This window comes from Fukomys damarensis, unplaced genomic scaffold (assembly GCF_012274545.1).
Source record: "Fukomys damarensis isolate Sample0158 unplaced genomic scaffold, DMR_v1.0_HiC HiC_scaffold_24, whole genome shotgun sequence".
Lineage (NCBI taxonomy): Eukaryota > Metazoa > Chordata > Mammalia > Rodentia > Bathyergidae > Fukomys > Fukomys damarensis.
Window position 1 is genome coordinate 5,519,972 of NW_022900936.1, and position 15,902 is coordinate 5,535,873.

A 15,902-nucleotide genomic window follows, 5' to 3' on the forward strand; every position below is an offset into this window, starting at 1 on the left:
CTTCCCCTGAGGGGGGATGGTTTGTGGAGTCCTGGGGGACCTGGGCTGAAGCCACTTAACAGTGTGATCTCCAGGGGGCCAGGCAGCAGGTACAGCGAGTGCTCCGTCTCCAGATAACTCCTCCTAGGATGACACGTGGGAAACAAGGCTGCGAAATGCTAATTGATAGGCTCCCCCTATACCTTCTGTAGCCAATCAGAGTTTACAAAAATGTTTGTGCTAAGTGGTCCAACATTGCCCGACTTGGGAGCTTTGATTATACTCTGGATATCAGTACTATTCTCTTTGAAGCTGATGAAAACCAGTCAAACACCATGTCCTTAACAATGAGGGAGATTCAGATTTTGTACAGAGTGTTTAAACTCACGATCCTCACGTTAGCATCCAGTTAGATCACTTTTTACATTTTTATGTATTTTTGGAATTAGGCACAATGAGACATATGGATAAAATCTTGAGGAAATAGATCAAATAACAGCATCTGGTTTCTTTTTGTTAAGTATACAGGCAAAAAAATTAAGTCTCTAATAATATATTCGTATCAGTTAAAGAGCAATGTGTGTATTTTATATAAATATGAGAGCAAAAGACTGTAAGAAAGGTGAAGCAAATGATGAAAATTGCCAACATTTGGAGTAATTAGGCAAGGGGTGTTAGAATTTTTTTTTTTTACTATCTTATAACTTTCCTGTACATTTGAAAGTATTTTGAAATGAGGACTTAAAAAATTTCACTGTTGGCTATTTGATTTGAATTAGGCAAGAGCCAGGGCATAGAGGCAGGTCATACCTGAAGATCAGACACCCATAAAAATAACTGGTGCTGGGCCCAGGATTGGCTCAGTGGTTCTGCCACCTGCCTTGCAAGCACAAGGTCCCGAGTTCGATCTCTGGTACCAGGAGAACAAACAAACAAACAAACAAACTGGTGCTGGCAGATGTGGTGGTGCATGACTATGATCCCAGCACTCTAAGAGGCTGAGGCAGGAGGGTCACAACTTCCATCCCAGTCTGGCTATTTGTTTGAGAACCTGCCTCACAATAAAAAAATAAATAAGCAAAAAAATGGGCTGGGAATGTACCCCTGTGTAAAGGCCCTGGGTTCAATCTCCATTACCACAAAAGAAGCTGATGTTTTCCTGCTATATAGAGCAGGTAAAGGGCTTTGCTAGAAACCAGGGCATGCTGGGAAGAAAGGACACAGAATTTTCTGCCATCAATAAAAAGCCAGTGTTTGATAAACTCATAAAGAAGTGCTGTTGGGGACCAACAGTTCACATTTTTAAAATAACGGTTCTTAGGAGAGAGCAAATACCCAGGAACCTTGTTGGACCTAGAGAGGCTGGGTTTTTTGGTTTTGTTTTTCCCCTCAGCATTCCTGAATTGTAATGGAAGCTGCCCAGATTAAACAACTAAAGACTTTGAAATTTTAGGGGAAACACAATTTAATCAACTACCATCTTATTCATTGTTCAGAGATGAAAAGAGCAGACATCAGCATCCCTTCAAAATAAATGTAGGTGCTGAGATGGTAGCAAGTTCTGCTTTTACATAGAATGAGCCTTCTTATAATCAACCAACCTACCTTCTTTTCTTCCTTCCCTCCTTCCTTCCCTTCACCTCTTCCTTCTGTCCTTTTCACCCTTGCTTTCCTCCTCCTCCTCTCCTCCCATCCTACCACCGTGGGTGGCTTAGTGGGAGGATTTCAGTCCAGGCTGTGGACAGAGGCCTCTGACGTGGGCAGACCTCGGTCTGAATCCGTTAGAGTCACTGAGCAACCCCTCTGGAACCTAGAAATGTGGGGGACTCGGGTTGGCGCTGTTGGGTTAGCTGGGTCCCTCTTGAGACCACTTCTCTGGTGTAGTGAGCTTCACAGCAAGCTGTTGTTTCTTCCACAGAACAAGTAATTTCCCGAAACTGAGTAATTAAAGGCCTGAAATCCTCTAAGGAATGTCCAGGCCTGCAGGAGCTGGACTTCCTTCCGGTGCAAAACAGCCCCTCGGCCCTGAACTTGTAGTTTAGGTTCGAAATCCTTAATGAGATCTTCAGGTGGCCACTGTGGGTCGCCAAGAGCACTATTGGGGTTGACATCGTGGGAGTGGGAGCTGCTCCCTGACCTTCTAAACCCTTTGTGGCAATTTGAGTTACTTGGCTTTTAATTAGACATTGAAAACAAACCAGTGACGGTTTTTTTTTTTTTCCTTTATATTTCTTGGTTCCTTTGACTCTAGAGCCTGCATTTTAAACTCACTCTTTCTGGAGCCAACAAGGGTTTGGAAGGAAGAAACAAAAAAGGTTCTGGAACACTTGTTAAGATGTTGACTAAAGTCAAGGTGGCTGAAAATCCGCCAGCAAATGGCCATCATGAAGTGTGACTGTCTAGGGACAGAGGTTAGGTCCCACCTGCAGTTTCCCTTTAGGAGAAAGTCGCACGGGTCCTCTGTCCCAGCCTGGTGGCTTTTCTGGGGAGCAGCTGGCAGAGGAGGCCTGGTCCCTGGGCTATCGCTGCCTTCCGCGCCCCACTTCATGTGAAGCCGTGCAGCCAGGACCACATCTGTATCCTGCCCTGCTCCAGGGCTGCGTGTCACACCGGCCACACCTGCTGTGGCCGCCCCAGTCCCGGGCACTTGATACTTTTTTTTTAATTAAAAAAAAATCTCCTGGCTGCATATCATCAAGAAAAACAACATTGTTTTCAGGGTCTCTTATCTCTCCACTCCCAAATATCCTGTTTCTTCAGGCTGGGCAGCCAGGACCAATAGAAACCTCTTCCTGCTATTGGCTGACTTCATTTCCCAGACTTAGCACAATCTCATCCGCTCTATACAACCTCATCAAAACTACTTTCTGGTCAGAGAGAAGCAATAATTATTATTAACATTTATTAAGGATCAATAAACTTGATTGCATTATGGCCAGCACTATTAAGGTAAGGAAAGGGTTCTTTTTCATTTGACAAAATCTTGTTCTTCTTACACTTTCTTTGGTTTCCTTTATCAAGCAGATAAGTTAGGGTTGGGCAACACCCCCCCTACCACAATAGAGGACAACAAGATTTCCTTTGCACTGCCTAGTAAATTTCCTTTTTCCTACTCCAACCATCCGCAAGGCTTAAAAACTTCAAACTCAGAAAAAAATTGGGGTTTCTAAATTCACTGTTGAGTGCCGTGGATTACTTTTGCAAAGGGTTTTTGGAGCGCTTCTTGAATTTTCTGATTCTTTACCTGTCCCTGACGGTGTCTGGATGTGGGTCTGATTCAAAGCAACAGAATCACGGAGGTTGGAGGGCAGGGGTAAAGAAAACGATGGGCTTGTCTGTGTTGGACTTCTGGATCCTCTTCGGGACTCCTTGGCTCCAGGCATGCCAGTCGGTCCCGGCGAAAAGGAAGAGACACTCGGCAAGTGGCCGTCGGTAATGGGACCGTATAAACGTTGGTTTGGTTTGTGGGACCTCCGTGCTGAGAACCGAGGGTCCTCGTGACTCAGGTGGTGGTGATTCGGTTCGCTGGGTTATGTGTTTGCCCTTAATAAAATACCTACTCCTCTGTGCTGTGAAGATTTCTTCCCAGTGATGTGGGTTTGGCAAGATTGGAGTGCAATGGCGTGTCAGTGCTCTGGGCTTGGGTTATTTGCTTGGGTGTTTTAAAATGTTTCTAGTGGAAAGTATGCAGAGCCTGACACGGAAGTAAACCTGCCTAGGTAGAAAGCTGAATGCAGTCTGATTCCTGGAAAGGAAGCCAGTTTAATGGCTAGTCAGAGTCTTTGGCATGTCTCTGAGGCAGTGAGTCTGCTAAACTATTTTCCAGGCCCCCAGGCCTTGGTACCATTGTAGAAATGAGAAAAATTAGCAGCATTGGTACAGAATGGGAGGGGGAAAAAGAATGTTTTATGAGTTGCTGGTCTTTAGTTTTGCTATATAAAGGTGAAAAGCAGTTGGTTGTTTCTGTCAAGCATTGTAGTTAGTTCAAAAGGACTTTGGAAATGGGAGTTTTCTCAGAATTGGGCCAGACAGGAGGATTTTCAAAAATCCTCCTTGGTTCGGTATTTTTGTGATTTAAAATGTTTGTATTAGAGATTTGTTAATGACCACCAGGTAAGCTAACATCCTATTCAGTGTTTAGATCTCAAGATGTGTTCAGCAGTGTATTTAAATACACACGCACGGAAGATTTATAGAGTTTGTCTCTCTCTGATTTCAAGGATTGGGGCTGCCTGATGGGAATTTTTAAATTGGGGGTTTGATGTCCTCGGCTTTCTGCCAAATGGATAGAAATTACTTGTCCCTTTTACCCCAAATGTTCTACCTTCTGTTCTTATTTTTGCTCTTACTTTTATCTATATTTTTATAATAATTAAATATTCTTTGGAAATCTTGAGTGGAAGCTCATATGTGCTCTCCCACCCCTGCCAAAATCCATGCATTAAAGGGCATTGAAGTAACAGACCGTCCTGTAGAAGGTGGGGTACATTTTGTAAAACACGCATGTGTTATACTGCTAAATTTAAATTATACATTTTTCCCACTCTGATATTGTTTTTTGAAGTTTGAATGTGTTGTGGTTCTCTGAATAAATTTTTGGGAAGAACTTTACACATGAGTATGAGACTAAGCTTGATTTCACATTTTTTTTAACATGTATACTGTATATCTCTCAAGTGAATGCTTGAAATGACTTCAAGGGAATTCTTGAAATGCCCTCAGCTATGATCGCCTGTCGTTATAGGTGACTTCCTTGAAGATTTGTCTCTGGGAGGCTTCCTGGGCCAAGCAATGAGATGACTTTGGTGCCAAGTTTGTCCAGAGGGGAGGAAGGAGCCTTGAGTCCGTTGACTACAGTTTTATTTATTTATTTTTTGAGGCAATGCCTTATTTCATGTACACATTGACTATGGTTTTAATTATGTGAGCACACAGCTCCCTTAGCATAGGGAAAATCACAGCTGCCTGCTGGCCCAGGGAGCAGCCCCCAAACAGGCAGTTTCTGTCCCAAATGCACTCCTTTGCTCTGGTTGTTCCAGTAAATCAACCGATCCTTGAGGAACGACATCCTCTGAATCTGTCGAGTTGGTTCCCCATCTTTGTGGCATTATTAGTATTTTTTCTTGCATTTATATTTAGAAGACCCTGTGGGGCACTGTAAAGCTAATTGTTCTTATCCTGCACTTGTGATTCCCCCATTGTCCTCCCTTGGTCGTTTGAAATTGGGAGCAAAAGGTTTGAATTACAAGAAGTAAAGAAATCTTGGGGGGTGCTTGCATTTATCCCTGGGTATGCTTGGATTTTAAGATCAGATTGAGTTCTGATTAAGAATTTCTCAGCCTGCGAGCCCAGGTCCCCAGGTGCAGCAGTTCCCGGACTGGTTCTGATGCTCCCGGGTTTCTTGGTTCTGACAGCCCAGAGAGGCACTCAGTTCCACCCAGGCACCTTCTGCAAGAAGTGTGCGGTTGGCTCCCAGACCTCACAAAGTAGAGTGGTTTTCTTATAACTTGATGAATGTCAGTTAGGAGTTTGGATCCAACCCCCAAAGACTTTTCTGATCTTGTATTTAATTCCACTTACCGTTTTGGGGAGCCTGATGAAGTCTAGGATCGCTTCTCAGAATAATGCTTTTAAATGCATCAGAGGAAATAACACAGTTACAACGGAAGTACTGCTCTACCCTTGAGCTCCTGAAGGTCTCAGGCCCTGACTCTAGAGTTGAATCTCGAAACTGGAATGTGGGGGAGACTTCTCTTGTCATCTTGTTGTGGAGCCCTTCGTGGACGGACGCAGAGAGAGCAAGCAGCAGACAGCAGCTTGCGTGGGCCCCCACTTAGGCACTGGACAGGATGTGGAAAGTTACTGGGGACACTTTGCCAAGATTGGAGGGCCCATGGCCTCTGTTTCGGTGTCTTGCCAAAAGAAGTTACTTGTTGTTGTTGTTTTGAATCAACAGAGGCTGGAGAGTGCGATGATAATTGGAACAAAATTGGGGAAACTAATCTGATTAATTAATCTGAAAACATACTGCTTGTTTTCTGTACACCAGACGTGCACATAGTGGGTGCACAGGGAAACCCTTGCCATCCGGCATGCTACTTTGAGAACAGTTGGGGCGGGTAGAAGAAATGCCAGGTGCCAAGCGCTGCTGCCCTACTGTGTCGCTGTCTTGTCCCAGAGCCCCCTGGCGCTCTTCTGTCCTGGCCCAAAAGTGCTGAGGTTATTATTTGCCTGTGTTCCCAGGGTGTGCAGGCCAGGCTCGCTCCCTCCCTCATCCCAGAGGAGATGCCTCTGCCTGGATCTGTGTGTGTGTGCGCACATGTGCGTGCACACGTGCGTGTGCTCATGGTGGGTGGGGCTGACTCAGTGCCCTGGCACACACAGTTGGCAGGGCCGAATCTGTGGACCTTTTCCCTGTGAAATGCCTTGGAGGACTCCCAGGCTCTCAGAGAATATTCTGACAGGGGAACATTCATGATCTCCTGTGCTTTAACGTGATTCTTTTGTTAAATTTTTGTTTCGCTAAACTGACCTTTATTTAAAAAGGAAAGAAAGAAAGACAGGCACATATCTCAGAACAGCTTGCATAAGAATAAAGGAGAGGAAAGCCCAGGGCCACCTGCTGCCCAGGGAGGTCTCCCTTCTGCAGTCACAGCTCTGGGGCAGGTTTTGCTCTGAGGCGGGGGGGTGGAGACCAGGCGGAAAGAGCCTCTGGGGAGCAGGTGGATCACAGAGAGGAGGGAGATCAGGGCTGGAGGCTGTGGGGGGGGACAGCGCAGTGACAGGCTGTCCCCTGCGGGGACAGTGTCTGTGCCATGGTGGTGTGGGATCGCAGCCTGCCCTGCGGGACCTTTTCTTGAGAGTTGGGGATGTTCACTGGTGCAGAGCTGCTATCCCGTCCCAAACGACTTTCTCTTACTCTGTGTGGCTGCAGAGCCATCTGGTTTGGATGCTTATTCATCCCGTGACCCTGGGCAAAGGCCCTTACCCACTGGGCTCACTTTCTCCCCTTCAGGCTGGGACCCAAATGGCCACCCTGTCTCTTGCAGGTGCCAGTGGATGTCCCTGGAGCCTCTGCTTAGTGGTCACCCAGAGGCAGGCGCCACCAGGGCCCCTGGCTGCTGTGACCCTGAGAATGCAGCGCCTCACCTGCCTCTCCAGCTCTGCTCTTAGTTCTCTGGAGGGTTTCCACCCCCTTGCTTTGTAGCAGATCTGACTCCAGTACCTGTCCTGATGCCAGACCAGCAGGGTCGGCTCCATGAGTCACAGCGCGGTCTCCTGTTCCTTCAGCAGGACACAACGGACACGGGCAGATAGGCCAGGGCCTGCTGGCACCCCGCACACACAGAGTGTCATGGGGCAGGTGGGACTTGAGGGCAGGCAGGGCACCTAGGAGCTGGCAGGCCTCGCTGTCCCCGGTCAGCCAGGATCCTATCCCCAGGGCCAGGGTGTTTGCACAGAGTGCAAGGGACCCGAAGGGGGATATCAGAAAGCCTTGTGTCCTGTTTTCTCATTAACTTTAAAACGTGCTTCTTGTCACCTTGTACAAATTGCAGACATAAGACATTCTCCTCTCAGAGAAAGGGAAAAAAATATGGCGAAGTTAGTTATAAATCACTTCAGATCCAATGGGTCACAGAAAATGACTGAACATTTGGGTGTGTCTTTCTGGTTATGTGTCCGTTTCTTCTCCCTCATAGCCTCTTTTCTCAGTTAACTTTGCTTTGCGGATATTTCCCCATGTCACTAACTGCTTTTGATAAACAGAATTTTTATTGTATTCCATCTAAAGCAAATACCATAAGTTTTATAACCATTATCCTATTGTAAGAAAGAATCCTGCTTTTAATTTTTCTCTGATATTTAAAAATTTATTTTGTTATTGTTGGTGCTTAGAAAAGGAATTCTTGGGCCAATAAAGATATCTGTTTTTAAAGTCTTTGCCAAATTTAAATATTTACCAAGTTCAAAAATGTTTGCCAGTTTACCATCTAGAAAGATTGTTTCATTTTCCACTTCTGCTGTATTTGAGGCCAGCTCCATTATCCCCATAAAGCTTGAATATTTCACTCTTTGACTCGTTGAGAGCCTTAAAAGCAAGAGTGGGGGCTCAGTTTTTTATGTGTGTTTAGTTAACTTTAGTATTTCGTTACTTTTTTTTTTTCCTCTGAAGCTATTTCAACTGTTGGTTGACTGTGAACTCTGGGCTTTGAGTTAACTTATTTCCCATATGTTTGCCCTATTGAAATGTCCTCATCCTATCTAGTCTCTATTCATTTTCCTCCTCTTCCTCATCTTTTCCCAGCTTTGCCTGTGTTTAGCCATGAGTATGACTATTTTATGGAACTCACTGAAGTCCGGAATCTGCTTTTAGGGATATCTTTTCTACTTCTTCTTCATTCTCTGCCAACTGTGGGGGTTCAACACATAGTTCTCCAAGGAAATAAATATTCAGTAACATTCTTTGATGTCATACAGAGAAAGTTGAAATCAGAATAATATATTCATTGTGAATTTCAAATCAAAGTTTTATTTTTTTTAACAGATCTTTTCCTTAGTAAAATAAAACTAAGCAGATAGCCTTAATATTTAAAAGCATCTACAACATGTAGAAAAATACTTAGCAATGTGGTTCTAGTATCTTGAATTCCTAATCCAGATGAACACCGTCTTCATAGCTGTGTTCCAGGCCTATGCTGTGCTCTCTCGGTGTCTCCTAGATACTCACAGTGACTTGGGTCCTGCTGCTTTTTCTCACCTGAGGACAGAGGACCAGGAAGACCAAGCAATTGCTCACGTCACACAAACCTGTATGTTTTCTCTCGTTTTATATCATATGATCTCTTTGTTTCCTGGGTTTCCCTCAGCTCCTATTACTAGTTTTCCCTGCAGCTGGAAAAACAAACAAACAAACCAACCACGATGTATTTAAGGACAGGATAACACATCACATATTCAGAGAGTGAAAATTATTGTACATGCCAGCTTCCTGCTGTCTAGTTTAGTGTGAAAAACCCCACAGGCAGTGGTCCTTTCAGTCCAGTCAAAGTTCAAGGACAAAAAGTGCAGCACCCAGTGTCACATCTGTCTTGGTGATGATGCCCTGTAGTTGGCAGAATCACAGTGACAGCGGCTCCCGATTCCAGATCAGCTGGCAGCTTCTCTGTCTTCGCCTCGAGTGCCCACTCCAAGGCCTCGTCTTGGGCATCCGCGGCTAGGACAGGTCACAGCTTTCCGCAAGCAGGGTGTTTGTCACGGAGCCCAGCTGCGCTGCTCCGATAAGTGCTGAGACGTTTAGAAAAAAAGAACGCGAAGGCCAAACAAAATTATTTATTTTTTAAAGGGCTACAGTGGAATCCAATCATAACATTAACATCAGGACTGTTCCTTCAAACACTTTTGTTGAAAACAATGCAGGCCAAATTCTGGAAACAATGATAAAGAGCCCCGTGCAGAGGCCTGCACTCTTGAGTTCAACGCATTCTCTCTGGATCGTCCACGTCCACGATCCGCCATCTCTCTCGCTATCCTGAAAATACTGCGTAGCAAATGATGCACTTTTTTCTTTCTTTCTTCTGTTTCACACATATTGCCAGAGAGGTGGGAGTTGAAGAGAGGACCCGTCCCGTATTCACATTTCCTCCGGGATCACCCACCCGCCGCCGGTCTGTCTTCTCCGTGTCCCTTAGCTCCTGGAGCCTCTTTTTTTTTTTTTTTTTTTTTTTTTTTTAAGTGGCTTCTTGCGCGGGAGGCTCACCTTTGAGGAAGCAGAAACTGTTGAAACAACATTTCAGAATTTGTCAACACAATTAGTCCGTGTCTCAATTTGAGGTAGATTTCTCAAGACCATTGCTCCAAGATAGAAAAAGAAAAAGAAAAAGTGTGCGGTTTGATATTGCAAAGTCCTCTTCGGATCTTACGTACGGTTGAGTCACCTGGTGACCCGAGGCGCGTCCAAGGCGTGAAGGCTGAGTACAGAGAGCACGATCCGCCCTTATCTCTTGCCCAGAGAGCCCTCGGTACCCTGTTTCTTCGTGGCAACTTTAAAATAGCCTTTGTGGGGAGAGGACTGGTCTTATCTTCCCTACAGGGGATGGGAGCCTGGACGGCAGCTGAGGGCGGAGGACGGCGGCCAGCCCGAGAGAAGGTGGCCCTGCACTGTAGTCTGATGTTGCCGGACCCGGGCAGGGCATGCGCTCCGCATCCGCACCCTTCCTGGGGAAGTGCGGCTGGTCTCCAGCGACTCAGACACGGGGGGCTGGACCTCAGGAGTGGGGGCCAGGGCAGGGTTCCTGGGGGTCAGACCTGGCTCTTCTCCTTCCTGGCCACTTCCCCCTTGACAAGCCACAGCCCCACACATCTGGGACAAGCGTGGCTCCTACCGGTCAGCCTTACTGAGCTGGACCAAAGTGGAGGGGCTCAGACTGCACTTAGGAGTGGGGTCCCCTACTCCGTGTTAGCTAATTTTACTATTCGAGTCTGATTTTTCCTCTCCAACTGAAATCAGGAAACCCATAAATACTTTTCTCCCCTTTCCCTGTTTTTCAATTTCTGCAACAGATTGCAAATTCAGTTTTTTCCCCCAAGAAGCCAATTCGTCCCTTTCCCTCTGCCGTGTTCGCTTCTCTGCGTGGAAAGCTGTGATAGAAACGGAACGTTCCTGTTCTTGCCAGCAGCCGCTGTGCCTGGGCCCCAGCTTAGTGTCATGCAGGGGGCGCCCACCCCGCAGGGGTTTGCAGTCCAGGCTACTCAACAGATGGTTTGGGAAACATAAAGAATAAGGATGGGAAGAGGACCCTTCCTGCCCGGGGTGCCTGAGAGTCCTGTCCCTGTCTGCTTCTGTTCCTTGCAAGCTGCGGCTCTCAGGGCAGGCGTGCACACTTTTAATCTAGAATAAAGAAACTGAAATGCGATTGCCCAGAAAGAAGTCATCACTTCTGCCTCTGAGTTCTACTATTTCACTCCACCTTGGAGAACTCCTACAATGACAAGCGCTGTGATAGTTGCATAAAAAATCAAGAATGCCGTGAAGGTCAAATATAAGTGACTTTCTGAATTATTTGATTTTCTGAAAATTTTTAGTCCACCGATTAGCATTAACATGGATCAGTTTTGTTGACTTTACCTCTTTTGTAGCCCAGGAATCTGAACTGTTAAGCCTGTGTTAAGCTTAGATGGGGGGAAAATAAACTTTCCTTCCTGGGGTAATGTGTCAGAAGAGAAAATCTCTTTTTCATGCAACCCCAAGTGGATGATCACTGTTCTACCCCCAAAGAGCTGCTCCTTCACTCCCCTGGCTATCAGAAGCACAGGCTAAGGCCATAAATTTTGATAAGCTCGTTGTGAAGTCAGTGCACATATATTTTTTAAAAAGCCTTGCTCTCTGGGGATGGAAAACATCTTTTTTTAGATCACATGTTTACTGCCTTGGTAAACAGCAAAACGCTGCTACAGCAATTACCTTGAGGATAAAGGGTTTGTAGACAGATACTTCCTGCTCTCGCTTCCTACGCTGATAGGCAGCCCAACCAGAGGTGCAGCGAGGCAGGAAGGGCTCGCTGTGGAAACTTCCTCTCCGCAAATGCGCTTCGTTCATTAATCATGGTCTCTGCTACTGTGGGCATAAGCCCGTCCCAGCCTCTCTTGGGGGAATTCTGTCCAGAGACAGGTGAAGATATGAAGTTCCAAAGTCGCGAATTGAGCCCCTTGTTCTGGTCCCTGCCTGGTGCTATGTCCGGTACAGACAAGACCTGACATGTCCATGAGTAATTCCACATCCTGCATTTTCCCCAGGCCCTTTGGAGTCACGGAAAATGATGCATGGTTCTAATATTTCTCCCTGAGGTTCAGTTGAAGTCATTTTCTAGGGTTGTTTAACGTCATTTTAGATTTTGCTTTCTTTAGTCAGGCAGAGATCAACAGATTTGGGTTTCAAACTTTCAGCTTCCAGTTAGTTCTCTGTCCTGAGTTCACAGCAGTCATTAAGTTCAAGGAGTACATTGTTTAGGCCCTTTGAACCGAAGCAGATAAAACCAAAGCACAAACACTGAACAATGGAGAATCATCAATTAACCACCTCCAGGATTTGTCCTTGGGGACTGGCCCTTTTGTAGAGGGAAAAATATATCAAGTCCACAAACAGTGACAGTGAACAATAAACTAACTCAAACAAATAGCACCTGAGAGCCCTCAGCTCAAGCGCTGGCCAGGCCCCAAAGAATGACGTCGGTGCTCTCTGAACATGGAAAGCTCCCTCTGCGCCCGGTCTCGCGTGGGCCCAGGCTGTGGTCAGGGGCGGCCCCTCCCGGGTAATCAGAAATCACCTGGTGGAGAACACGGGGTCTCGGGGAGCCTGGCATGTGTCCCAAGAGACAGGCACTGCCCCTGGGAACAGAAGCTGAGGAGATGATGCGCTGTCTCGTGAAGAAGCCACCGTGTTCGTGTTTTCTCCTCACTGTACCCACGCAGTCTACGCACCTATAAATGGTGCCCGAAGGGACTGAAATGAAATGGCCAGAGAAGGGCGATCTCCCTTCGCAGACCCCTCTGTTTACACAGTTCGGTGGGAGACGCATCGTAAAAGCCTGGCAGCCCTTTGTTTGGCGGAAGACTGCTCTCTTCCCTCACGTCTCTGTGCCTGCGCGTTTATTGTAAAGCTTTGCTACCGGGCAGGAAGTCCCCCTCCCCGACGAGGCAGCTGCTTCCTCCGGGACGCTGCCTCCTGCTGCTTCTGCCTTGGCCAGATGACTTCTGTGCTCCCCAGGGTCCTGTCCGTTCCCCTGCGGGCCCGAGTGAGAGGCCCTTCTGTGGGCAGCAGTGGTCCGGAGAGTCCCCCGCCTGCCCCGCTGGGGTTGGGTCTGCATTTGTTTTGTTTCCTTTGGCGTGGAGGGAACACAGGCCCGATAGACCCATTGAGTGTTATATCGTTGAAAGAACAACAGTTAATAAACACTTTTTTCTCCCCCCCCATTTCTAAAACAATTACTCAAGGAGTATAGAAAATAAATTCAGAAAAGAAATTTAAATAAGCGACTTGTACCATCAAGGGCCTGTTAATATTTGATTTTTAAAATATTTTTTGTCTCTTCTTCATGAACACAGATACAATCTTTGAAAAGAATAATACAATTCAAGAAATTAAATTCATTTTCAGTAGTCTTTTCCTCCCCACTTCCTTGGGTCCAGCATACTGAATAGAAGGGATGGACTGACATTTTTGTGGTCTCACTTAGAAGTTAAGTCCCGTCTCCCTTCTAAGGGTGCAGTTTCTTTCTGCAGAGGGGACCCTTCCTCCACTGGGCTTGGCAGGTAACTTCAGCCTCTTCCCCTCATTCCAAAGTTGAGAACAGGGTCAGTAATGAGAATGTCCCTGCTACTCGGGGTTAAACAGCCATCCGCGTTTTCCAAAGTAATCCGTCACCTTCCTTGTGTGTTTTCCCCGCCGGTCTCTGGAAAGGCATCTCCGATGCACTTTGAGTATTGATAGGTTCTTCTGCAGAGGTGAAAGTGTTTCTTGGTTCACCATAGGCCACCTCCTCCTGTTGCTCCTTTGAGGACAGCAGAGCAAACATAAGGAGACACAGTTGTGAGACAGTTCCAGTGCCCTGAACATCGACAGAACCTCCAGCCGCTGAACCCAGCTGGTGATGATTTAATGAAAAAGCAAGATGGAAGACAGAAAGGGGTCTCCTGTGGCCTCCCCACCCCTCTTCCCTGGCTGGTGGCTCTGGGTGAATGAATATTTTTATGCAGGGAGGAGGGAAGCTAGTCTGGTGTGGTCCCAGAGTTGAAATCAAGTGCAGTTTCATGCCAACTGCTAAAGTTGGCTCGTTCTCTGGAGCAGGTGAGGAATCTATGGAATCATCTTGTTGCTGGATGATTTGTGTGAGCAAGAATCTGTGAAAGCTCAGGGGAGACCAGGAGCTCTTGAAACACCGGCTGTGGGGCCATAGTTGGTGCTCTCTGCCTTGAGCTGATTGTGCCTGGTCAGGGGTGTGTTCGATGGTTGAGTGAATAACCACATGGGCGGGAAGCACACTGGTGAGTACATTTCATTGGCAAGGGCTACCTGAGAGGATATCACTAGATAATTTGGTTTTTTTACATCACAGAAAATGGAGTCCATTTTAATTTTTTTCCAGATGCATATACGATTGTAATGTACTTCTTGCTTTTAAGAAATCCATACTTTTCTCAAAGAGTGGATGAAACTATGACTTTGGTCATTTATTTTAAAAATTGCATTGTGTATATTTAAGGTGTATGACCTGCTGTTTGGGTACACGTGTAGATGGTGAAACATTCATTATACTCAAGCACATAAACAGATCCATCATCTCAGGTCGTGTGTGTGTGTGTGTGTGTGTGTGTGTGTGTGTGTGTGTCTGTGTGCACCCAACATCTGCTCTTCGAGGTGAGACTCCTGAGGACGGTAGCACACTGCAGAGTATGTACTTCAGGGCTGTATTTAGACCTCTGGATTCCTTCACCCTTTGTGTCTGCTACTGTGTTGCCCTTTGCAGCATCTTCCCGATTCTGTTCCCTGACCCACCCGTCGCCGCTGCAGTGTTTTCTGATGTTCTTTCCAACTCTTTGGGCTTTAGGTTCCACGTATGAGTGAAATCATGCAATATTTTCCCTTCCCTGGCCTGTTTCACTTAGGACAGCGTCCTTGAGATTCACCCACGTGTTGGCAAATGGCGGGATGTCCTTTCTTTTGAAGCGGAATGATTGTCCCGTAATCACAGTTTCTTTATCCGTGTGTCCACTGACGCGCACTTAGACTATTTCTGATCTCGGCCAAGGTGAACAGAGCCACGGGGAATGTGGGAGGGCAGATATCTCGGTGACACAGTGATTTCACTTCCTTTGGTATCCACCCAAAGGAGGGACCATTAGGTCATATGTAGTTCTGTTTTAGATTCTCTAAGAACCTCCAGATTGTTTTCTCGTGTCTGCACCTCCTTACATTCCCACCAACAGTGTAAAGGTCTTGCCTCTTCTCCACACCTTTGCCAACACTTGTCATCTGTTGTCTTTGACAACAGCCGTCCTAGTGAGTGTAAAGTGATTTCATGGCCCTTTTTGTGCCCGGTTTGGAAAAACTTCAGTTCAGGTCCTTCGCCCGTGCTTGGGAAGGGAGGGAGTAGTTTTGAGACTGCACAGAATCTCTCTGGGTTTTGACCATTTGGAGGAAGTGTGCCTGATGCAGGCTTGCTGTACCTTCTGGGCAGTGACTGGAAATACTTCCACTTGGAGATGAAAAGCAGACACATAGCTCCCAGGCAACGGACCTACATTCTGTTCCATGACAAACCAAAGGGTACACTCACTTTTACTGAGTGGAAGACCCTACACCCAGGGTTTGTGGTACACCCAGGGTTGGGCTCCCACGGTTTGCATGGTGTCATTTAAATATTGGGCTGTTACAATCCATTATACTAAGTCTTTCTGGCCAAGAGCTTGTGAAAACTTGTATCTAATGAGCTGTGATGGAGACTATTTATTTTGCTGTACTCACTCCTTTACAGTTTCAGTTAAACTAATTGCTTAAACTGGTTTACACCAGTGATTTCCATATTCATTGGAATCTGTCAGATTTCGGTACTTTACTTATTCTAAGCGACATCTGCAATAGATTTGATTCATTAATAGTTAAAGTTTTCCATTTGTTTGCAAGATGACCTGCTTTACAATAAAGGTTCATTTCTATAGCAATTAATAACAAGCTTATCTAGGGTAGTTCATAAAAAATTAGATTGCCTACTGAAATTTTAAAATTTGCAATCATTTAACTTAGTGAACCTTGCTGGTTAAAATGTTATGTATTAAACAATGAAAATGTGATCTTTCCTAAAACCTAAAGTATTCCACTATTAGGAACTGCTTTTTTTTTTTTTTTTTTTTTTTTTTTTTTTTTTTTT

At 46.0% G+C, this 15,902-nt stretch overlaps 1 protein-coding gene across 6 annotated transcripts in view; it reads left to right on the forward strand.

The window, feature by feature from the left end:
- Erg (ETS transcription factor ERG) overlaps positions 1-15,902 on the forward strand; it is a 213,808-nt gene that overhangs the window by 118,363 nt on the left and 79,543 nt on the right. For 2 of the 6 annotated variants that reach the window (XM_010636542.3, XM_010636546.3), the window contains exon 1: positions 3,086-3,397. The exons of 2 other annotated variants lie outside the window; for them this stretch is intronic. In XM_010636542.3, the coding sequence (XP_010634844.1) occupies positions 3,305-3,397 (93 nt within the window). In that variant the 5' untranslated portion in view covers positions 3,086-3,304. Of the gene's footprint in view, positions 1-2,781; positions 2,929-3,085; positions 3,412-15,902 lie in introns of those variants that run through there. 2 more of the 6 variants (XM_010636547.3, XM_010636543.3) reach the window with 2 other exon arrangements.